General features: G+C 44.3%; 1 protein-coding gene across 1 annotated transcript in view; it reads left to right on the plus strand.

The window, feature by feature from the left end:
- mtcl2 (microtubule crosslinking factor 2) overlaps nt 1-22,285 on the plus strand; it is a 114,164-nt gene extending 91,879 nt beyond the window's left edge. The window contains exons 16-24 of the mRNA XM_079514037.1: nt 6,859-7,029; nt 7,397-7,513; nt 9,140-9,201; nt 9,527-9,686; nt 9,967-10,569; nt 10,920-11,172; nt 11,472-11,690; nt 12,237-12,760; nt 13,965-22,285. Coding sequence (XP_079370163.1) covers nt 6,859-7,029; nt 7,397-7,513; nt 9,140-9,201; nt 9,527-9,686; nt 9,967-10,569; nt 10,920-11,172; nt 11,472-11,690; nt 12,237-12,760; nt 13,965-14,117 — 2,262 coding nt within the window. The 3' untranslated portion in view covers nt 14,118-22,285. The remainder of the gene's footprint in view (nt 1-6,858; nt 7,030-7,396; nt 7,514-9,139; nt 9,202-9,526; nt 9,687-9,966; nt 10,570-10,919; nt 11,173-11,471; nt 11,691-12,236; nt 12,761-13,964) is intronic.
- The last annotated feature ends 3,802 nt before the right edge of the window (nt 22,286-26,087 follow it).

Genomic DNA, 26,087 nt, shown 5'->3' on the forward strand with positions numbered 1-26,087 from the left:
AAACCTCATTCAACAGCATGGTGTCTGTTGGGTGGAAACCTCATTCAACAGCATGTTGTCCCTGTTGGGTGGAAACCTCATTCAACAGCATGGTGTCCCTGTTGGGTGGAAACCTCATTCAACAGCATGGTGTCTCTGTTGGGTGGAAACCTCATTCAACAGCATGGTGTCTGTTGGGTGGAAACCTCATTCAACAGCATGGTGTCCCTGTTGGGTGTAAACCTCATTCAACAGCATGTTGTCCCTGTTGGGTGGAAACCTCATTCAACAGCATGGCGTCGCTGTTGGGTGTAAACCTAATTCAACAGCATGGCGTCCCTGTTGGGTGTAAACCTCATTCAACAGCATGTTGTCCCTGTTGGGTGGAAACCTCATTCAACAGCATGTTGTCCCTGTTGGGTGGAAACCTCATTCAACAGCATGGTGTCCCTGTTGGGTGGAAACCTCATTCAACAGCATGAGGCTGTTGGGTGGAAACCTCATTCAACAGCATGAGGCTGTTGGGTGGAAACCTCATTCAACAGCATGGTGTCTCTGTTGGGTGTAAACCTCATTCAACAGCATGGTGTCTGTTGGGTGGAAACCTCATTCAACAGCATGAGGCTGTTGGGTGGAAACCTCATTCAACAGCATGAGGCTGTTGGGTGGAAACCTCATTCAACAGCATGAGGCTGTTGGGTGGAAACCTCATTCAACAGCATGAGGCTGTTGGGTGGAAACCTCATTCAACAGCATGGTGTCCCTGTTGGGTGGAAACCTCATTCAACAGCATGTTGTCCCTGTTGGGTGGAAACCTCATTCAACAGCATGGTGTCTCTGTTGGGTGGAAACCTCATTCAACAGCATGGTGTCTCTGTTGGGTGTAAACCTCATTCAACAGCATGAGGCTGTTGGGTGGAAACCTCATTCAACAGCATGGTGTCTCTGTTGGGTGTAAACCTCATTCAACAGCATGAGGCTGTTGGGTGGAAACCTCATTCAACAGCATGGTGTCTCTGTTGGGTGGAAACCTCATTCAACAGCATGAGGCTGTTGGGTGGAAACCTCATTCAACAGCATGGTGTCTCTGTTGGGTGGAAACCTCATTCAACAGAATGGTGTCTCTGTTGGGTGTAAACCTCATTCAACAGCATGGTGTCCCTGTTGGGTGGAAACCTCATTCAACAGCATGAGGCTGTTGGGTGGAAACCTCATTCAACAGCATGGTGTCTCTGTTGGGTGGAAACCTCATTCAACAGAATGGTGTCTCTGTTGGGTAGAAACCTCATTCAACAGCATGGTGTCTGTTGGGTGTAAACCTCATTCAACAGCATGGTGTCTGTTGGGTGTAAACCTCATTCAACAGCATGAGGCTGTTGGGTGGAAACCTCATTCAACAGCATGAGGCTGTTGGGTGGAAACCTCATTCAACAGCATGGTGTCTCTGTTGGGTGGAAACCTCATTCAACAGCATGGTGTCTCTGTTGGGTGGAAACCTCATTCAACAGCATGGTGTCTCTGTTGGGTGTAAACCTCATTCAACAGCATGGTGTCTGTTGGGTGTAAACCTCATTCAACAGCATGGTGTCTCTGTTGGGTGGAAACCTCATTCAAATTCAAAAATAGCAAAAATACACTACACTGTAGTGTGATGAATTAATGTAAACAATTAATATACATAGAACGTTGAAATCTAGAGACATGATTATGCCTGATAGCGACGATATAATTTAATGACTCCTCCTGAATATACTGTATGAAGGCAAATAATCTGAATTTGTTTATTTGTCTGTTTAGCCGAGGTGCTCTTGGTAAGGGAAAAATCACACCCGTGTGAACTGAGTGGTGTAAGGTTTTATATAGCATGATCAGCTGTGGTCTGACGTAATGTCTGACGTAATGAAATCATTATTATATAAGGTAAGGTATTATATAGCCTGATCAGCTCTGATCTGACGTAATGAAATCACACCTGGATGTGATTTCACAACTGGCTTTTTTTGTGCAGAGAAAATGACCACGGTTGCTACGGTCATCCAGTTCACCCGGGTGTGATTTAATTACGTCAGAAATTATTTTGAACATAGCAACCATGCTCATTTTTTTCTGCACACAAAAGCCAGTTGTAGGAGTGGTTTACACCACTCAAAAACGTTTAGGAAACCAGGTGCGACCAAGGCTACTCTCAACCAAGGCCGCGGGAGAAGGAAAGAAAGGTCTCAAAATACAGAAAAAAAACAGAACATTTGGCCAAGTGGCCTTTGTCAGGGCTGCACTGCACAGGTGTGCAGTGAGCTTGTTGTGGTAGGGAAAAAAATCACACCCGTGTGAACTGAGTGGTGTAAGGTTTTATATAGCATGATCAGCTCTGATCTGACGTAATGAAATCACACCCGGATGTGATTTCACAACTGGCTTTTTTTGTGCAGAAAAAATGAGCATGGTTGCTACGGTCATCCAGTTCACCCGGGTGTGATTTAATTACGTCAGAAATTATTTTGAACATGGAGTGGTTTACACCACTCAACACACAAAAGCCAGTTGTAGGAGTGGTTTACACCACTCAAAAACAGTATTAGACAATAACACATACATTTAGACTTAAACACATTTTTTCCCACAGTGTTCCACAGTGTTTTTCCATACTATAGCAACTGTGTCACATTTCCATAACATTCAGGTTATATCGTTCGTCATCATATATTTTTTCCTCCAAACTAAATTTAACATCTTTTTGTATCAGGGTTAAGATCTGGGTTCTGTTCTAATACACCTGGCCCAGGGTCTGTGTATGTAAACATTGTGGTTGCTGGAGGCGTCTCCTGCCCCAGATTGCAGCCACATGAAGGAGGTTCACAGTCACACTCACAGATAGCTTTAACTTTAGCTTTATTGTTCCTTCAGGAAATGACCTGCAAGGACAAACTTTAAACAAAAGTAGCATGACTAATGCATACCTGCCAACCTCACACCATCAGATAAAAGGAGATTTAAAAAAGAAAATCAGGGGGGCGGGAGGGGGGGACGACGACGACAGAGAGAGAGAGACAGAGCTCACACCTTCAAACTAAAACAATCAAATACTGCCATGGTTGCTGGTTGCTTCACAGCCTGGTAAGGCAACTGCACCGACCTAAACCGCAAAGTAGAGGGTTGTGCGGACGACCGAACGCATCAGAAGATGTGCTCCCCCCATCCAAGCCCTGTACGATGAATGCTGTGTCAGCAAAGCTCGAGGAATCATGAAGGATTCAAGCCATCCCAAAAATAAGTTTTACTCTTATACCCGTTCACAAGATGTAACAATGAAGTGCAACCTTGAACCTTAGTGATTCATTTGCATATCAAAAATCACATCTGTGTGAAGTGAGGGGCGCTCTTATCATCGTACATCATCATGAGGTAACATGTCGATTTTAGGGATGCCGCCGATTAATCGATTTTCCGATTAATTGATTTTCCGATTAATCGTCGGAGTCTCCGAAATCGATTTTAATATTTCATAAAAAAACTTTAATAGCCAAAATATAGGCTAATAAGTAAGGCTGCATGATATATCGAACATGTACCTTCATCAGAGTGGAGAATATAAGTATAAATCAAGTTGAGCAAAGCCACTCTTCTCTGCCCCTCTCTCTAACAGACACAGTTAACGATCGCTTGTTAAGTGCCTGCCAGACAGACAATCAGATGAAATGAAGGCAGTTGTAGAGTAGAGTGTAGACTAGTGAACTGAACGTTTTCTGTTTATATCAAGTACTTCATACCAGCCCCTTATGAAACTACTTCTCCCCAAATCCAAATGGATTTCATTTTCCATCCTGAATGGCAGTAACTAGCATATAATGAGAACTGTGAAGATCTCCACAAAGGTTAGTCATCAAAACTGATTATAAAACTGTAACCATCAAAGCATGCACTCAACATATAATGGTTATGTGACCATGGCATGTGCATAATATAAAATCTTAAGAGTTTTATCTGATATTGATATTGGGGGGGGGGGGGGGGGGGGTTCAATTAATCGATTATTAATCGGCAGAGCTGTCGATTATTCGATTTGGCTGATGGTCACTTTCTGGCATCCCTAGCGATTTGCTCAGATTTTCTCAGACACATATGATGTAAATTATCCTTCCATTGTCAATGGCAAATGTGACACGAGTTAGGACAACAAACTGTATATTGGAGGGACAAAAACCCAAGGAACTACGCAAATTAAAAATAACACCCACCTGACGTTTTATGTAACCAAGGTAACAATGTCAATTTGGTGAGGTCACTTACTGAACTGCACTCCTCCCTCCTCACTGCTTTAGCATGACTGTGCTATGCTGTGTCCCGTTCTGTTTATTTGCACTTGTGATTTATAAACCACTGTTCGATATTGGAATGCAGCCAATGGGTTTGTGGGGTGCCTTGTGTATGACAACACATCCGCAGACAGTGATGTTGTGTTTGCTGCCAGAGAAACAAGTCAAGTTTATTGCAGAGACAGATTGGCTTCAAGCTTAGAATAGGATTGTGGTTAGGGTTGTTTTGTAATAGTTGTTGTAACTTGTACAGTACATGTGGTTTGTTCTTGTGCTGACTGAATAGTTGCCATTAATTGTCTTTGTTCATATTTTTTGAACAAATGTACAGTACAAATTCTTTCTATAGAAAGGAGCAGCAACTCTACTCTACTGCCAAGGATGACAGAGCTTTTTCACCGTATATCTCCGAAGGGAGACGCTATATAGCTACCCTCCTGAGAAAACCCTACCGTCTAATGTCGTTCCCCAACTCTGTCTGTCTATCACTGTTGAGTACATGCTTAAACCCCCCCCTGACATTTTTACACTTTTAAAGCGTTTTCTTAATTTCCCTGGGCCTGTCTTTGTCTTTGAACACTGAGGATTGTACTTTGTAGTTGACGTTGATATTGAGATAAAGGAGCATGTGTATGGTCCCAGTGAGCGCTGTATGATCAGTGCTGAGGCAGGTGATGTTTCATGTCTCCATAAAGCCCAGCAGGTCTTTCATTAGAATTCTCTCACGCTAAACGGCTCGGCACTAAAACTCGTTAAGGAGGTACCGCTCGTTAAGACACGCACAACATTAAGAATCTCCCCGTCGCCACGGGAGACGGAGGCAGGCGGGGGTGTGAGTTGATGCCAGACGCTTCCATTAGAACCATATAAGGACGCCATGGACTGAGGCAGGCAGAGAGGCATATGAGGATTGATGGGGAATGCTTTACTAGGACTGTGTGTGTGTGTGTGTGTGTGTGTGTGTGTGTGTGTGTGTGTGTGCGTGTGTGCGTGCGTGCGTGCGTGCGCGCGTGCGCGCGCGCGTGCGAGAGAGAGAGATATCCCAGTTTGTGACTGTGCATGGTGGCCTGTGCATTTGCGTGTGTAAAAACTGATGTGAGATTTTGATAGATGTCTTGATAGGTTGGTGTGGGTGTGTGTGGGCGTGCGTGCGTGCGTGCGTGCGTGCGTGCATGCGTGCGTGCATGCGTGCGTGCATGCGTGCGTGCGTGATCGATGTGTCTGGTAGCTTCAGAGAGGCTTAGAAGAAAAGAGAAAGCAGTCACGATCAGTCCTCTGTGCTAGATGTCTGACTGCACACCTGATACTAGACGAGAGAGGGAGAGATGGGGGGGGTTGGGAAGGAGTGATAGAGGAATAAGAGATAGAGAGAGGGAGAGATGGGGGGGTTGGGAAGGAGTGATAGAGGAATAAGATAGAGGAATAAGAGATAGAGAGAGGGAGAGATGGGGGGGTTGGGAAGGAGTGATAGAGAGAGAGGGAGAGATGGGGGGGGTTGGGAAGGAATGATAGAGGAATAAGATAGAGGAATAAGAGATAGAGAGAGGGAGAGATGGGGGGGTTGGGGAGGAGTGATAGAGAGAGAGGGAGAGATGGGGGGGGTTGGGAAGGAATGATAGAGGAATAAGAGATAGAGAGAGGGAGAGATGGGGGGGTTGGGAAGGAATGATAGAGGAATAAGAGATAGAGAGAGGGAGAGATGGGGGGGTTGGGAAGGAATGATAGAGGAATAAGAGATAGAGAGAGGGAGAGATGGGGGGGTTGGGGAGGAGTGATAGAGGAATAAGAGATAGAGAGAGGGAGAGATGGGAGTAGAGAAGAACGGCAAGGCAGTCAGAGGAAGAAAGGAGGAGAGGGGGGTGGGGGGGGGGGTCGGGGGAGATTGATCGAAGGATCCTGAGAGAAGGGCAGAATAAACCCAAGGGTGTTTTTTGTTTCTGTCATGACGGAAGCGTTTAGTGTGTGTGTGTGTGTGTGTGTGCGTGCGTTCATGCGTGCGTGCGTGCGTGCGTGCGTGCGTGCGTGCGTGCGTGCGTGCGTGTGTAATAGGTACTTCATTCTTTATGTTGGAATAAGACATTAGAGAGAGTTGGTGAGATTGGTAAAGAATTAAAGAGCAGTAATGAAACAAACCTAAGCGAAAAGCTAGAAGAATCTTTCATCCTGATCTGAGTCAGGCAGAGACGCATGAGGATTGATGGGGAATGCTTTACTGGGACTGTGTGTGTGTGTGTGTGTGTGTGTGTGTGTGTGTGTGTGTGTGTGTGTGTGTGTGTGTGTGTGTGTGTGTGTGTGTGTGTGTGTGTGTGTGTGTGTGTGTGTGTGTGTGTGTGTGTGTGTGTGTGTGTGTGTGTGTGTGTGTGTGTGTGTGTGTGAGATGCTGCGCAACAGTGCCACCCAGTGGTCCGGAGGTGTTTCGGCTGTCCGTGCTCAGGCACAGGGACACACATACATAGGGGGAGGGACAGACACACATAGCTGTGCAATGGAGTGGCTGCACCACTCAAAAATAAACACTTCAAAAATGTCTTTCTCTCTTCCTTCCATCTGTGCTGTGCGCTCTCAGCTGGAGGGCAAGTCCACTAAGCCCATCATCACAGCAGCTGCAGCGCCTCTGTCGTCCTCCGGCGATGTGTTGGATCCTGCTGACCTAAAGGTGGCGCTGAAGAAGGAGAGAGAGGAGCACCAGCACCTGTTGGCCGAGTCCTACGCCGCCGTCATGGACCTCACCAAGGAGGTGTGTGTGTGTGTGTGTTTATGTGTGCGTGCATGCGTGCGTCCGTGCGTGCGTGCGCGTGCAAATTTCCTGCCCCAAAAGAGAAGAAATGTAATTTGTACTCCAAAGTCGTTGTGTGCTGCTGTTGCACACCCAAAATAGCTGATATTCAAGCTCACAAGGTGTCACATTGCAACACGTTGTGAGCTTGTATATTGGTTATTTTGGGTGCGTGACACGGGCATGCGATCAAGTGCAGGCTTTCGGGTTGAAGTTAAGATGTTGTACTGTTGTCCCACAGCTCCAGATAGGAGAGAAGTTAAGATGTTGTGTTGTCCCACAGCTCCAGATAGGAGAGAAGTTAAGATGTTGTACTGTTGTCCCACAGCTCCAGATAGGAGAGAGGAACTGGGGCAAAGAGAAGATGAAGCTCCTGGAGACCTTCAGCCAGGAGAGAACTCAGTGGGAACAGAGACTCCGAGAGGCAACCGCACAGCACAGCAAGGTGTGTGTGTGTGAGTGTGTGTGTGTGTGTGTGTGTGTGTGTGTGTGTGTGTGTGTGTGTGTGTGTGCGTGTGCGTGTGCTTGCGTGTGCGCGTGCGTGTGTGTCCTTATACTGCTTTCTTTATGAGAACTAAATGTTATCACAAGAATATTAAGGTGAGGAACATTAACGGAAGGTCAGAACTTTTCGCTGGTACTCAGAATCTACATTTGGGGTTAATTATGTAGTGTTAATGGTTAAGGTTTGGGTTGGAGGTCAAGGAATTAAGCACATGAACCATAGCGTCCCTGTACTGGCCATAATAGGTGAATTCAGCCCACATTAACTGACATTCGGTGAGAATAGCCGATATACTACAAGCCCACGTCCTTGTACAAGCTTGTACATCGGCTATTTTTGCAGAAGAGATTTGTTGCAGAGGGAAAAGGGAGGAGACCGAGGGTAGACCACTGGGGGACCCCAGTCAATGCCGGATATGTTTACTTTAAATGGATAATGTAGTCAATGGAAATCAGTCGAATCTCCTCACAAGTAGTAGCTGTACAAGTGTCTGTCTGTCTGTCTGTCTGTCTGACAGTGTCTGTCTGTCTGTCTGTCTGTCTGTCTGTCTGTCTGTCTGTCTGTCTGTCTGTCTGTCTGTCTGTCTGTCTGTCTGTCTGTCTGTCTGTTCCCTCCATTTCTCCTCCTCCTCTCTGTCTTGTCTCCCTCTCAGAGTCTCAGCCTATCATTAAGTGGCTGTCCCTCCGGAAACTTGGCAGAACTTGTCGTTTTGCTGTAATTCACTCTTAGTACTGCCTTTGTGTCTGTTTGGCTGTCTCAGCGTGTGTGTGTGTGTGTGTGTGTGTGTGTGTGTGTGTGTGTGTGTGTGCACGTGTGCTGATATTAATGTTATACTTAGCCATGTTGACAGCAACCACACCTTGTGTTGTTGTGGTGTGAGATAAAGCCCAATATTGTACACCCTGGCGGTGCAGCTGCAGTTCAGGGTTAGGATGATGTCACTGGGAGAGCAGGGCTGTTCAGCTCACCCCCTGTGATTATACGCACGCACGCGCACACACACACACGCACGCACGCATGCACGCACACACACACGCACACACAGCTACGCTGCTGGACAGTGTCACTGAGGGATTGCGTAGAGTGGTTAAACGTCCTGAGTTAAGTTTCTTTCCATAAACACACATGCACTGTCACCATTACAGACATGCACTGTGTGTGTGTGTGTGTGTGTGTGTGTGTGTGTGTGTGTGTGTGTGTGCGTGCGTGCGTGCGTGCGTATGTTTGCGTATGTGTGCTTGCTTGTGTGCATGTGTCTTCTCTGCTGCGTAAGTAAAGCTTTTTCCAGGAAAAGCATAAACACTTTCAACCTGCCATCATTATAGGCAATATTCTTCATAAATAGCAGACCTAGAATGTGACACGTTGAGACTGAGAGCTTGTGGATAGGCTATTTCTGCTGACAGCAAAGGTCGTCTGGATCGGGATTTGAACCCGCAACACGCTGCCTTAGAAGCCTAGGTGCCCGGACCGTTACGCCAGCCGCCTTTCCAGGGATGTTTGAAAATATATGTTGTTAACAAGTAATGTAATAGTAATGAGTTTCTGCCTTCTGTACCCTTCCAGTCCAAGTCATCAGAAGGAGAATCCTTAGCAGACACACTCACCAACGGAGCCGCCTCACCACGGTAACAACCTGGAGTCCCTCAGGGCTCTATACTAGTGTATTTTCAGTTTTTGCTCTACATTAAATATCTTTGCAGAAAATAGCCGATCTACAAGCTTACAACGTCTTGCGATGCACCGTAAGCTTGTAGATCTGCTATTCTCTGTGAAGGTTTCCCCCAGACTACGGATGCTGGGGTTTTAAGTGGTTCACCTGTTTCTAAACTATGGAATATAAATCTAGCAGTAGGTTTACAGAATAACTGGTATAACGTTCAAATTCCACAACACAGACTGTGACTGTTTATTTGTGTAGTTCCCATCAACACGTGCATTGTTCTCCAACAGGACCAAATCCGTAACCTCTGAGTCAGAGCTGGAGAGGTCAGAGGTCAATGGAACTGCCTGTCAGGAAGGAAAGAGCCTGATCTCAGTCCAGACTCCTCTCCTGATTCGCCCAGAGCTGCATGATGTCACCAGGAAGAACTGGACCTACCTGACCAATGAGGTGTGAGATCAAGTCAGATAAGATTAGATTACATTGCAGGCCATCATACATTATTTTTCTTATATAAAAATACTATTTAAGCGCAAACTAAACGCTCAGCGCCTTGTCATGCTGCTGGAGTTTCCGAAGACACAACGCTTCCATTGAAATTTTAAAACATGGAATAATAATAATAATAAGAATATGACATTATAATTTGGATCAATCATATTTCCCCCTTCTCCTCTTCATCTTCTCTGTCTCTCTCCCTTCTCCTCTTCATCTTCTCTGTCCCTCTCAGACACCGGAGGTTGAGGACAGCTGTAAGACCTGGGACGGCCCGAGCGGCCCGTGCAGCAGCCGGGAGGCCTCCGAACTGGACACGGAGTCGGTCCAGCGCAGCTACACGGCGCCGGACCGCACGGGGATCCGCATCTACTACAGCCCTCCGGCCATGCGACGCATGGAGTCCCAGAGAAGGAGCCAGGGAGCCGACGCTGCACCTCAGCACACCCAGAACGGCAGCTCCTCCGTGGGGCCGAGCGGCTCTGTCGACGGGGAACCGGTGGGAACAGACACCTGCGAGCTCCAGCAGCAGCAACAACAGCCCTCGTCGCCCCTCTCTTCATACTCGTCCTCATACGAGCAGTGGTTGAGCTCGCTGTCCAAACACCACAGGGAGCTGTTGGAGAGCAGGAGTGCGAGTGTCACGATGGGTTCGATGCCCGGCTCGGCCAACGGCGTGGTGGACGGAATGGCGGCCTCCTCTGCGTTCCACGGGCTGGAGATGGGCGAGATCTCAGCCAACCTGAGCGACGACATGAAGGAGATGACCAACTGTGTCCGACAGGCCATCCGCTCCTCCTCCCTGGAGAGGAAGTCCAGCAAGGAACTAGGAAGTCAGGTGACTAGCTTTTATATATATTTTTTGTTTAGTATATATATCTTTTTTTCTGTCACTGTTTTTCAACTACATCCTATCACCAAATGTAATTTTTTTTTTTTAATTAGATGTGTGATTTTGATGGATCTCTCTCTCTTTCTCCACTCTCTCTATCTCGTTCTCTCTCTTTCTCTTTCTCTCTCTCTCTCTCTCGCTCTCTGTCTGTCTCTCTCTCTCTGTCTCATTCTCTCTCTCCTCTCTCTCCCCTTCTCTCTCTCTTTCTCTCTCTCTCCTTCTCTCTCTCTCTCTCTCTCTCTCTCTCTCTTTTTATCTCTCCCTCTCTCTCTCACTACCTACTCTTACTGTAACAGACGGTAGCGACCAGGTCCACACAGACCGCAGCGCAGTACGTCAGTGTTGGGCTTCAAACCGACAACCTTCCCAGTAGGCTTCACGCCAAAGCCTGGTCTTCCCGGCCCTCGTCAGCGACCAACATCTCCTCTCTGGCGTCGGCCCGGTCCCGGCAGATCTCCTCCTCGCTGGACAAGGTTCACGGCCGCATCGACAGGCCCTGCTGTTCGCCTAAATACGGCTCTCCCAAGCTACAGCGAAGAGTGTCTTCTGGTACTGAGGGGGATAAATTACTAGGGTCAATGGGGATGCCTGTTGGGAACGCATGTAGAGCTTGGAAGTATGCGTTTGTGCATGTACACATGTGCATGTACGCATGTGCATGTACACATGTGCATGTATGTTCATGCATGTTCCTCTCCTGGTTATTATAGTTAACTAAAACTAACGAAATAAAAAAAATGCGATAACTAACTGAAACTGTATTGTGTGTTTACAAAACAAACGAAAACAATCAAAATGAACTAAAACTAAACTAAAATGATTGTAACCTTGCCCTCCTCTGTGGTCAGGCTCCACCTCTAGACTGGACGGAGTGTCATCGGCCTCCAGAGAGCGCAGCCTGTGGAACCTCCATCAGAGGCCCATGGGTGGAGGCTCTGCCTGGGCGCGCTCCACCACCACCAGGGACAGTCCTGTCCTCAGTGGCCTCAACGATGGACTCTCCAGCCTCTTCAGTGTGGTGGAACACTCTGGAAGCGTGGAGTCCCTGTGGAGGGCCGACACAGGAGGTACATTGATTGATTGATTGATTGATTCATTCATTCATTCATTCATTCATTCATTCATTCATTCATTAGTTGATTCATTACTTAACCATTTAAACCATATACATCGTTGACCAGGCTCTACCAGGGCTCTGTCCTTGGCCCGCTTATTTTCTCTCTCTAAAATTAGAGGGAGCATTCACATTAGACTACAATTTACAATAGGCATTTGGCAGACACTCTTAATCCAGAGCGATTTACAGTAACTAAGAACAAAGGTATCATCAAATACATAGAAATAGTCATCAAGAATCATAAGTGAAGTAAGAACCGTCCGTCTAACATAACATAAAATATCAGTACAATGAAACTATTAAGTATACACTATATAATGCTATGTCTACATAATATATCTAAATTACATATTTTAGCCTTTGCATAGGCCTGTAAGGTCGTCGAGGCTAGATAGGTAGGCTAAGTGCTAAGACTATGGCGGAAGATTGGGAGTGAGTGCAATGGGTGTTTGAGTTCATTCCACTAGTTTCTAAAGTAAATGTCTTCTCTCATTAGCCTGCAGCAGCCAGGGAGCCAGTCCAGCACGGCAGCCTCCAGCCGCAGGCAAACCCTCCGGGGCTCCGGCCTGCGGATCCGAACCCACTAACCGCTACGGAGGCCTGGTTCAGGAGTTCTTCAGGAACGTCTGCAGCAGCCGAAGCCAAGGAGTCGGCGCCCCCCTGCCCGGGGACAGGTCGCCCAGAGACGCCCCCCTGCCCGGGGACAGGTCGCCCAGAGACGCCCCCCTGCCCGGGGACAGGTCGCCCAGGGACGCCTTCGGCAACCTCGTATGTCCTCTGGTCGTCCTGAGCGGTCTCGGAGGAACGGACGAACCCAAGCCGGAGTGCGTGTCGGCGGCCGTAGGAGTGGCCGGTGGGCTGGGTGTTCTGGCCGGCCTGGGCGGAGGCAGTGACAATGTGACCAGGATTGTTAACAAGCGCTTTATGCGGCACGCGGTCCGGGAGGAGACGCTAGGAATCGTGGGAGGAGGGAAGGAGACGAGCAGCAGCATGGTAGCAGTAGCGGCTGTGGTGATAGAGGTGAGAGCTGTGTGTGGACGCAAACACTATACACAGTATGCATGATGTGTGTGGACGCAAACACTATACACAGACAGTATGCATGCTTGTTATAGAGGTGGTGATAGAAGTGAGAGCTGTGTATGGACGCAAACACTATATACAGTATGCATGCTTGTTATAGAGGTGGTGATAGAAGTGAGAGCTGTGTATGGACGCAAACACTATACACACAGTATGCATGCTTGTTATGTGATCCAGCTGATACACATTTACTGAGAACAACACATCCATGTGATGTAGACACATACTGTAAACATGTGCATACACACACAGAGAGAGCCACAAACACACAAGCGATGTAACAATTAAACTAGTCACATTAATCCATTTAATACAATTAAAAACTATCAATAAAGACATATACGTATAAACAACCAGCTAATAAAGACATATAATACAATACAGTATATCATATTTTGTCACATTATAAACATTAACCCATTAAGACCTGGAGCCGATTGTCTTCTAAATATTAAGTTTTCTGAAAAATCTATGTTTGTGCTCAAACGTTTTCATGTCAAGGACCCTCAAAATTATATGTATTTGGTCACCGACCCCCATCTCAAAATATTTTGTTTTCAATTAAAAATTATATATATATTCAAAGATTTACACACATTTTCACAAAATAATGAATAAATAGCAGATCTACAAGCTCATAGCTCGGAGTGATGCGCTATGAGCTTGTGTATCTGCTATTTTTGAATAGCCAAAGTATAAAATAATGGTTAAAGTGGTTAAAATCTAAAATGAAGAGAAGAAAGTAGTCCGCACACAGGTTTGCTCCAATGGTGTTTTGTTTTATTTAAAACCTGATGAAGGCCGTGAACGGCCTTCATCAGGTGATAGTGACCACCTGATGAAGGCTGTTCACGGCCTTCATCAGGTGATAGTGACCACTGACCACCTGATGAAGGCCGTTCACGGCCGAAACGTTGTGTCTTAAAACTTATGGTGTTTTAAATAAAACAAAACACCATTGGAGCAAGCCTGTGTGCGGACTACTTTCTTCTCTTCACTGTATTTACCTTAGTCCAGCACCAGCCAGGAACTGGATGTGCGCAAGCCACCTGCTTTTTAAACTAACATCTAAAATGACACAGAAGCTTTCCCGGTTTTAAAGGGGTTAATCCTCTAACCAAACTGCCCTCCATTTCCCCAGGATGGCACCTGTGACTGTGCGGCGCAGTCCCTCACCACTTGCTTCGTCCGCCCGTCGAGATCCGCCACGCGCCATTCGCTGGGCCAGTGCAAGCACCGCCCCCAAGAGTCTCCCGCGGCAACCGAGGAACGAACGGATGCCTGCCCTGAGTGACGGCGTGTCAAACTGCCATACGCACAACAAAACACACACGCACACACACACACACACACACACACACACACACACACACACACACACACACACACACACAATGTGTATGCTGTAAAGTCCTCAGTGTTCATCTAACACTCAAAGTGTACAAATGTATACTCTCCCAGTTAAATGAAGGCTGAGATATTTTACTGTGTACAGAGTTCCCTACTGCCATGGCAAGTTACCACATGTCAACTAAACTACAGTGTTGGGGGCAACGCATTAAGCCTCAGTTATACTTATGTCAACTAAACTACAGTGTTGGGGGCAACGCATTAAGCCTCAGTTATACTTATTTGCGTGCTGGCGCCGTGCTCAGTAAACAGCACATCTACAAGCTCACCACGCATCACATAGTTTGTGACGCATTGTGAACTTGTAGATCTGCTGTTTACGACATGCAACGCCAGCGTTCCAGCAAGTAATGCATTCCGTAATCATGTTACTTTACTATGCCAAGTGACGCATTACTTTCAGAAACGGTTATTTATAGTTTTTTTTTTAAGCTTTTTAATCATGCACACTGATAATGACAATGCAGTCTGTCCATTCTCTAATCTCTACTGAGACTTTTATTACATTTTTATAAATGTATACCCTGCAATGAAAGAGGACACTGCGGCTTCTCACGTGTTTGAGTTTCATCATGACATTTACATTTTGTTTGCTAAAACAGCGTTTGAATACCAATACAATTATTCCATTTAGCCTCGCCTCTTCCATTTGATATTATTCCTAGACATTTTGCACTTCATTTGAGGGCGTTTTGCTAAAGTAACGCAAAAGCAATGTGTTATATTATAACGCATTACTTAGTATTGTAATGTAACTACTTACTTTTCATATTACTTTTAATTGAAAGTAAATATGTAATTAAATTACATTTTGAAAGTAACTTCCCCAACACTGAAAAAAAAAAAAAAAAAAACATTTACATGTGTATTGCCTACCACAAAGACACACACAATACGCACACAGCCACACCCTGGCATGTACTGTACATACAAACCTAACTACTGCACAAGCACACTGCCACTCTGCCACACCAACACATACAAACAACCCACAAACACAGCTCGACAGTGGCTGTTTTAGTGTGTATGCTGCCCTGGGCAGCCTCCCCTGTTGAAAGACTTTACTAATAGCATAAGTACTGTACAAACTTAGAGGTTTACTATTTGATAGTATTTGCCCCTCCCCTCAAGTGGGCGACCATCCCAGGCAGTAGCCTGCCTAGAGTCAGGGTGCATCAGCTCCTACTAGGTTAGTTGACCCACATGGATAGAAAGCTGTTTTGCGTGGGCGCGTCCCGTGCAAGATGCTCCCCTGGGAGACTGTCTCATGTCACCAGTACCTAAATCTGCCACTGCAGCTGAGCTAGCACACTGTACATACTGCCTCACGGCTCACTGCCACTCATGCACACTCGCACGCACGCACGCACGCACGCACGCACGCACGCACGCACGCACGCACGCACGCACGCACGCACGCACGCACCCACGCACGCACGCACGCAAGCACGCACGCACGCACGCACCCACCCACGCACGCACGCACGCACGCACGCACACACACACACACACACACACACACACACACACACACACACACACACACACACACACACACAGTCAACTGGGGGAATTCTAGACTTGGACCTAAGCCCGGGACAGACCATTCTAATGCCAAGGACGGGGAGGACTGAAGACACCCCCTCATCAGAGTTCTGCTTGGAATAACCCAAACCGTCTCAAACTACCAGCAGAGAACAGCTCAAAAACTATGTAACAACATGCCTACATGCATTTACCTGTCACACACGCACACGTACGTACGCACGCACGCACGCACGCACGCACGCACGCACGCACGCACGCACGCACGCACGCACGCACGCACGCACACACACACACACACACACACAGTCACACACACAGTCACACACACACACACACAGTGCTAAATAACAGCTCTATGAACGTGGGACAGTCTTACAAGCAGACTGTATGATGTCAGGACTGGACCTTCAAAAAAACCTTAATACAACTTTGTCTATTCATGTTCGGATCATACTATTATTTTTTCCCTCCACGGAGAAGACAGCAGTTTGCAGTGAAGTGGCAACAACTCACATAGATGGCTTTGGACAACTTTGTTCAGAATCTACCGTCACGATGTCATGTTGTCAACGCTGTAATCTGTTGGCAGCCATCTTGGATTCGCACATGGACAAACGGGAGGGAAGGAAAATAAAAAGCTTCATTGAGGAAGGGGAGGGGGGCACAGAACAGATCTGACGCACAGCTGGTTTGCCTATTTAAATGAATGTCCGTTTGAATATGCAAACTAATATTAATATGCTTTGAAAGGATGCAATTCTTAGCTTACACTGTAAAATCTGCAGTGTTCATTTATCCATGTTTAACTGAGAACAAATGGGTTCCATTTGTTTACTCTCAGAATTAAATTAACATAATTTGAATGTGTACTTTGTGACTTGTAAGCTAAGTGGACAAGTGCTCACCCCAGAAGAGTCCTTTGAATTCTATTATCTCCTTTGTGTCTGTCACTTGTACAAAATTAACCAGTTGTGTGGCTCTCGATCGGAATAACAACAGAGATGGAGTCGTCCACTGATCGTTAAACTGTGTCAAACAAACAAGGCATGGTGGGAAGTTTCATCTTCAAGCGTTGACGGTTGCAGTGCAGTCATAGATTCTAGACATTTAGCTGATGCATGCATCCAGGTCAACAGGTCGGCACTCTTGCTCAAGGGCACTTATACAGTTGCTGTTGAACCTTCAACTTCAACAGTTGTCAGACGTCAGGATGGTCTCTCTAGTGACGACAACAACAATGGACTGTCACACATCTCTGTATTGACAGCTGTCTCCAATTTATGTAACAACGGATAAAGTGCAAGTATCGCTTTTCACTGAATGTTGAATATTTCTACATCTGTCATCCTTATGGGACCACAGACAAGAAAACTCAAGGATTAATTGGACTGCATCTCCCAGCCAGACACAGACTATTGGACTACATTATGGATTTTGGACTACTAAGACTAATTATGAACATGATCGTTGGACTGATCTCAGATCAGGCCAGCTGCTATTGTTTGCTATTTGGTATTCTTACTGTAGCTTTTGAATCACATTGTACATTCTATTGTACATGGTTCGCTCTTCTTAAGAAAGGGATATAAAATCATGTAATCCTGTTTTGCCTGAGAACCTACTTTACATAGAAATCTCAATCTTTCATTTCTCAATCTTAATTAGTGATTTTGTTTCTCCACCAGTGGAGGTTTCAAGTTGTTACGCATACAAAAAACGTATTTGCTAAACAAGCCCTTTTTTGTTGTTGCACATAATTATCAAATGTAAAGATGATGAAAAAGAAAGCTGACTGATCAAGTATTTACCAGATAACCATGAATGAATGGCTTTAATGTCTTTAACGTACAAGTCAAAGACATGTCCCTCTATTGTCCAACAATACTTGCATGTGTGCGTGCGTGTGTGCAAGCGCTCACTCACACATGCATACGTGCATGCATATTCGTGAATATTCGCCACAGGCATGATTTCATACATCCCAGCATTCCCAGAATTCTAGAATGCCGCTGTGCAGCATTCCAAGGACCAGTGAAGGTGATGATTCTAGAACAGTGACCTGAGTGCAGTACAGTGTACAGTATGCGTACTGTACCAGCCCATACACCATGTCTACCAAATTCCGTTATTCTATCTACTTTAAACAGGATGACCTCGTCCCTTGTAATATATTTATAGCGAGATCACACCCCTTAGTACGACGGTGTCGCGTGCGGATAAGAAGTGAAGTATAAATTAAGCATTAGTTTAAGAAAATAATCTGAACAAAGCATGTCAGTGTTGATAGTCCTTACAAGTGCAAGCAAGCCTCAGTCAATCCCAGGAGTCTTGTTAGTGAGCTGAACAGAGATGGACCAGAAGAGGTTCCATAAATTGAAGCAGAGGAGACATCGGCCTCCTCTCTCTGCTTCGTTACCCCGCCCTGTGTCTCCGGCTCTAATCAGCTGTCAGTCATTTCAACCATCAAAGTGCCTGTCCGACGGTGTGTGTTTAGTCAGCTCCCCGACTGGCCTTTATTCCATGGTTGGGATTATTGTGTTGTTTCTTTCTCTTTCTGTACATTGATTTAGATCTTTATCAGGCAATAATGAAGTAATGTAGCGTACCACACAGGGAGGGATAATGGTTTAATGATGGTCCTGAACTGCTCTCAAACTGGCTTTTGCATTATGGCTATCAAATTAGGATCTGTTTAATTACCGGAATATTCGTTTTCTGGGAGGCAGGATGGGGAGATATAAATAACCCAGGAAGTAACTGTTCAGTTATTTTTTGCAAAAATTGAGATTAGCAAGATTGTTGATAAGGTGATCCTTTCAAAGCATCTTGAAGACCCACTTCTGAGTCCCAACTCACTGGTTGGGAAGCCCTTGTTTACAGCAGTGTACATGTTGCTTTTGATACCACATGGGTATTATATTTCCACAAAGTAAATTATTTTTGTTCTGTTTAGTTTTTACATGTTGGATTTTTGTTAATAGATAATAGTAACTATTCTAATCTACTCTCATGGTGGTAGTTACTGCACTTGGTGCAGAGTGCTCAGCTAGCTCCCAACAAGGCATTCTAATCTCCTCTTATTCTCTTCAAAAACAACCGCTCTCCTTTCTTCTTCCGTCTCTCTTGCTCTTCTCCCTCTCAGTCAACTGTGCTCTCTCATCTTTCTGTCTCATCATTTTACTTTTATACAGCCGTCTCTAGTGTATTTCTCTGTCTCAGCATAGCTTCTCGACTCGTGACTCACCAGTTTCAAATAGGGCATTACAGTAATGCGGCCTATATTTAAATGGAATAGCTGGGCAAAGCCACAGTCTAATAGCGACTGGTCTGTATCATATCCAGCCCTCAGTGCTGATCAGCAGCCATGCTGTGGTTCATCAGCATGCTAGTGTTCAGCGCAACAGTAGGAACTTGATCCTCACTGCTGGGGAAAATGGGGAATTTATTTTTTTAAGTAATTTCCCTCAAAACAAAAATGTCCCTTCCTTCACCACTTGAACCCAGTGTCCCACTGGGCATGTCATTCATTATAGCCGAAGATTTTTTGCTAATTTTCTTTTGAAAATATCTGGTTTTACGCAATCTCACAATGCGTGAGCTTGTAGTTGTTCTACACAATTTTGACAAAATATTAAAACTATGGCTTAAGTGGTTAATACTTTGGTATATCAGGCCTACAGTATGCTTAGAATTCCCACTGGTCATATTTATAAGTCCAGCTTTCCTGATACATGCCAGTGGCTGTCTCACCACATGCAGGCTAGAATAGTTGTATATCTGGACACAACCACAGACTAATAGTGCCAATCATGTATTTGTCCATCTCTCTCACCACAGGCTATATAGACCGTCTGACCAGTCACATGCTGCTGTTACATTTATGATACTAGGCTGGAGAGCAGCTATTTTGGTCCACTGTACAAGTCAAGTAATCTTGGATTTGGTCTTAACATTTTTAAATGACAATGGAGTGAGACAATTTAACTTCTTTCTAAATAAAGTAACACCTGGAAACAGGTGATCCACCTTTTTAAAAAGCACTGTCATGTCATGTTTAAAGAAAATCAATACATTTTAATTTGGAAAACAACAGAGAGATTGTAAATGCATGACTTATTTAAATGAATATTTTCCCATTGTATGTCTATTTCGGTGAGCCACCGATCCCACAAACTAGCATAAATAAGTAAGATGTAGCCTAAGTGTGCCAGAGCTTGTTTTACTAAAGCTGTGGCAATCTAATCATACATACATTAGTTCTTCATCCAACTGGCTTTTAATATACAACAGCTATTTTAGAGCCAAGATACTATTGACTTTCAGTATAAAGCTTTTGTGAACATTCATGATTTTAATCACCACAACTATTTAACAGGGATGAAGTCAATATCCTTCCTTCCTTCCTTCCTTCCTTCCTTCCTTCCTTCCTACTGGGCTAGTTGTTGCAGTTCAGTTTACCTGCCCTCCTCTACCTCCTATTATCTCCATATGATCGACACGTTCAGATTAGGAAGTTGCATTAACGATATTTAGCATTGTGTTTGTCCTCATGTTTCTCATCTATATGCCAGGGCTTCAGCCATTGTGGCATTTATTTACCACACAGTATTGTCAATGAGAAGGTCACTCCAGTCAGTGCCTTTCCTCTACAAAGATGTCCTGGTTGAACTGTAACTTTTATGACTCTACGTGGCATATTGACCATAATATCAACTTAGTATAATGATAGCAGCTTTCAGATGTTCCTCAGACCTCGCCAGTATCTGTCCTTGTTTCTGCATTCAACTGTAAGTGAGCTAAATCCGATTTTAAGTACAACCGTAAGTTGCAAACCAGCAGCATGCCTCTTCAACAGAACTGCCTTTTATAGCTACACAATGACCAACATTCCACATCATATTAAGACCACTTTTCACTTTCATCAGCAAGTAATTTGGTTAGTTTTGACTTACCAATATAACCAATCATCTCAATGCATCTCTGCATTATAGTCTTACACTATATAGTAAGTAATAATCAGGGTAATCTGATTATATGTTTCAATTAATTGTCTTTCAGTCAGTAGTTACATAAGTTAAAGGGAATGGTGTTTCATGTCTAGTTTATACTTTTGTTTTGTTTTTACTGAATTGCTCAGCAGTGAGAAATTGCTATACTTTTTGATGACCAAACCATTTTTACTTAGCTGTTCAAGCCAGGTTGGAGATAGGGCGGGGCTAAAGTTGGTGATGTTACTATTACTAAGTTAGTGGTGAGGGATGATGGAATCATCCCTCATATCAAGGATATGGAACAAGGCTAGCCGGATGCATCAGTCTCGACTAATCACTAATCAGAGAAAATAAAATCCAACCCCTGAACAAGACGCACAGAAAATGGGTCGTGGGAATGCATGCATAGTTTCAGACTAAATAATGTCCTGCTTTTTGGGATATTGTGAGACAATATAATGAGGCCTCCCTTCCATGGGAGTCTGTAGCGCGGTACAACAGTTCTTAACTTCTTCAATAGTGTAAATGCTGTACATTTGTTATGACATGAGTTTCCCTGATTACAAAATTAAATATTTAAAGATTTTCCTTTTTTTTTATTTTCTCTCAGCACTTAAGAATCTTTGGTTTTTGAGTGTTGAATTAAGGATGAGGTCAAGTTGTGAGGTCATCTTGGATGTTCCATTTTGTCTCCACCTCTCAAGACCTTTTGGCCTGTCAATCAGGCAATCAAGGTTGCTCCTCCCCCTCAGGTAACGAGTTGTAGGCGTTGAAGCCACGACAGAACAGTTTTACACGTCACACGGCACAACTATTCATGTTCTTACGGGTTGCATGGCCAAAACAGCCATAGATTGAATCTGACTGTTTCCAATAGTTCTGTAAATCTGTAAGCAGTCAACATATAGACTGACAAAATGAAACCACTGTAGCCTACTCCATCAGCCTTTTAAACTCTTACATGTTCCCAGGCTATCCACATTGTATCTGTGTAATTCTAATACTACATGACTTGTAGATGCTGTTCATAACAATATTACATAAAGACTGCTTGTACATTCGCTTTATACAATATACTCTTGTCTCTTTTTAAATCACGCTTGACTCTTAGAAGGAGAATGCAGAAAATGAAATGACAAGTAAATAAGGAATCATTCCCTCTTATTGTAGCGCAAAAGAAAAAACCTAGAGCAGCCTTTGTACTCTTTCTATCCCTCCTTTTGCTTCTCTGAGAAAAGCTGAATGTCAACAGTCGATCCACATAAGGACGCTGTCGAGGTATGTAGCTTTCCCTTTATAGAAAAAATACATGAACATTGCTTCTTTACATAGATGCTTTTTTGAAATGAAAACAAAATAAAAGTACAGGATTTGGGGTGGGGTTTCCGAGTGGCTTTTTAAATGGGCGAAGGGGGTTTTAAGGGTTGGGTTGTTGTTTTTTTCTCAACCATGTAGCTTGTAAAATGAAATATTGTCATTCCTGTTTGTCATAAAATTCACAAATAAATGTTTGTTGAAAAGGAACGCATCGTGTTCTGCACTTAATTATTGCTGTGTTTGACCAGATCATTTATTTTTGTTTGTTTTTTTATCTCACTCGCTCGCTGTCAGGTTTCAGAAAAAGGCTGAAAGGGCCATTAATCAGTAGTTTTTAAAGAATAGCGATATGCTGTTATATACATCTATCTTATATACATATATATCTGTGAAAGATACTCTGAAACACGTTCACTGATCACATCAGACCGACATGATGTCATAGAAGTGGAACTGATATGAGAGGTCAGTGGGTTTCAGTAGGAGGAGCCAGTCCTCTTTTTAGTTCCACTCCTACATCAACATCTGGGATTCTCACGACTGTAGGTCAGTGCATGTGTTTTGTTTCTTGAATGTTTGTTCTCTTGCTCTCCATTTGTTTGGGCGGGAACCCCTTTTGGTGTTAGCATTATGTTATGCTTTAGCTATTGAAAAATAGCAGATCTACAAGCTCATAGCGCGCCACCGAGTGGCACGCTATGAGCTTGTAGGTCTGCTATTTTTAACGACTGACATAGAAACATAGCTTTTTCAGAAAACTGTCAGGATGTAGAAGACATTTTAGAATCTGATCTCAGGTCAAAATGGGTTAACCCCCTGTTTCTTCCTCTTCTTTTCTACTACATCTATCTGTTATTTTATTTATCTCCTTTCATTGTAAAGGTCTTGTTTCTACATCAACCCCCCCCCCCCCCCCCCTCCCTCTCTCTCTACATTTCAAACAACAACAAGCCATGCAGGCGGCGCCGGCCGGCCGGCTGGCGTGCTGGAGAGACAGGAAATGATCTCACTCAAGTGACATTTGAAAAGAAAGTAAACTTCCTGTTTGGGTAGCACTGACACCTCAGAAGGGCGTGCGTGTCGTGCATTGCATGCGTGCGTGCTTGTGTGGGTGTGTTTATTTAAAGAGCCCACTGACAAAATAACTTATTTTCCCTAGCAGTTCCTCGCCCTGCTATATGAAGCCTATCAATTCATGAAGATTATTTTGTTTTTGTCGCATTCCTGATGCAATATTCCAATAGTTGCTGAATTGAAGTAAATATAGGACAGATGATTGCATCTTGCATTTTCACTTCTCACAGTGAAAATGAGAGATGGAGGGAAAAAGAGAAAGAGTATACGGTTATAGTCTGGCAGCCGGGGTGTGGAGTGGGAAATTTGATATATATACTTTTTTTTTTTTGGCCTAAAATATTGTCTATATTCATGAATCCACTTGCTGACTGGCTGTTGCAGGTATTGAGCATTTCTTTTTATAGGGGTTAAAAATGTGACCATACCATTAACATCCTATATAAGGCAAAAATGTAAAAATGTCATTACGCTTTAAGTAGCATGTGACGTGTAAAACTAGGGGGTTTTCATGATTCTGAATCCATCAATCCATTGTTTTAGTTGTGTTGTTATGTACAGTGGTTTACTCTTAAAGAAGGCAGGCAGAACTCCTATATCTCAAAACGAACCCATCTGTATTCCTCTCTCTCTCTCTCTCTCTCTGCAAGATAAGAGAGAATAGGGTGAGGTGAGGAATTGATTGAGAGGAAACACGGGAGAAACTAAATCGTGACAGCAGCAGAGTGAAGGACAGAGAGGGGGAGAGAGCGAGAGAGGGAGAGAGAGAGTTCAACATTGATTCAGGGTAATGAACATAGATTGAAGGCCACCAGATCAGAGACCATAATAGCCATGAAGCCTGACTGGAAGAAAAATGTCCAGCTCAGCACCATGCATGCACTCTGCCTATCAACCCACTCTGCCCCCCCAACCCCCCCCCCCCCCCCCCCCCCCCCCCCTCCCACCCACACACACCCACACAATTTGTGTGCGTGTGTACAACTTAAAACAGGGGTCTCTAGGGGACACAGTGACACACCCTCTCTCTCGGTCAGAGAGTGACACACTGAAAACCTCTCTATACTTTAAATGTTTAACATGGTGTCTGTATCTATGTAAAGTTAATGTGGGGAATCATGTACTGTATAAATAGAAAGGTACTGTATAGGTGCTGCTTCTAGGAGAGAGATTGGGGTAGACTAGTGTAGACGTAGAGTGTGCATATGTGGGAAAGAAAGAAAGAAAGAAAGAAAGAAAGAAAGAAAGAAAGAGAAAAAGAAAGAAAGAAGGAGATGAATAGTCAATGAGAGAGAGAGAGAGAGAGAGAGAGAGAGAGAGAGAGAGAGAGAGAGAGAGAGAGAATACAGCAGTGGTTTTCAACCTTTTTCATAAATATCAAGGACGGTCCACATGCAGCCATGGACCAGATTTAGCCTCTCAGACCCAAAACTTTGAATTATTTTGTTATCGTTACCATAATTCCATGCTGTATTGATGTTGATGTGTAGACTTCATTTAAATTAAGTAATGCAGTCATGCAGATGTTTAACAATAACTTTACTCTTGAGAGTGTAAGATGAAACCGAATGCACCCGAAGGGTCCGTTCTCAACCAGTGGTCCCTGAACCACTGGTTGAGAACCACTGAGATACAGCAATGTTCTGTAAGAGTTCTTCTTCCAGTTGGTCTTAATGTATAATTCATGGACTCCCACCCACCCACACTGACAGTCAGACCCAACCTGAGAAGGATGTTTTATTATTAAGATAAGCCACAGACAGACAGCATCCACTGGAAAGATAGACATACTTTCTGGCACTATGGGCTAAACAGCCACAATGCAGAATGTAGATTATTGATTCCAGCACAGCACAGCACAGTAAGTCGTGTTCAAGTTGAGTTTTGGAACATAAACACCTAAAAGACAAATCAGCAATATTGGGCTGTCGAGAGCAAGCAGATTTTTTCTTTTTTTTAAAGATGTATACTAATATTAATAGAAATATAAAGTACAACGTCTCTGAGATAATGTAGTAGAAGTATAAAGTAGATACCTCATCATCATCATCATCATCATCATCCTTCGACTGTCGTCAAGGTGCTAGATGCCACATCTTTCCATTGGGTCCTGTCAGCCACTGCTGCTCCCATGCAGTCAGTGCTGTGTCCCTGGAGATTGTGTCAGGATATGTAACCTATAAGGCCTGGTTCCTCTGGTTCAGGGGTGCCCAAAAGGTAGATTGCAGTCTAGCAGTAGATCACTATAAGGTTGTGCAGGTAGACCACATGACATGGCCTAAAAATATGTAAATTAAATATTTAAAAAAACACACCCGTTGGAAATGAGGGGCGCTCTTATCATCATACATCATCTCATTCCGGCCAATCACAATTTGCGTACTCATACTTTTGCGTACACTCAAAACTGGCCATTCATTGTCAATGACATTCAATGTTTGTGTTTGCACAAACACTCAAAACTGGCCATTCATTGTCAATGGCATTCAATGTTCGTGTTAGGACAATGTTTGTGTTTACACAAACGTCAAAGCTGGACATAGGAGGGGCTAGCACCCCTCAAATAATAGCAAAAATAGCAGATCGACAAGCTCAAAACTTGTTGCTTCACGACGCGTTTCGAGCTTGTGGATCTGTTATACTTTTTATGCTTTTGTGTGACACTCACGCTGTAGTATGATCAAGTATGAAAGGCGATTTAAAACTGATAATGGTAACAACTGATGAGGTATACTCAAAAAACGTTGTGCCCTGCAACCCAACAAGGCCACTGGCCATGACAATATTCGCTCCAAATTTCTCAGATACTCAGCCATCTCCATAGCTCCAATCACCGCCCACATAATAAACCTCCCCATCAAACAGGGACTTGGCCAGCCAGCCAAATCACCTGATGAAGGCCTACTATGGCCGAAACGTTGTGT

Source organism: Electrona antarctica (assembly GCF_951216825.1).
Source record: "Electrona antarctica genome assembly, chromosome: 2".
NCBI classification, from domain to species: Eukaryota; Metazoa; Chordata; class Actinopteri; order Myctophiformes; family Myctophidae; genus Electrona; species Electrona antarctica.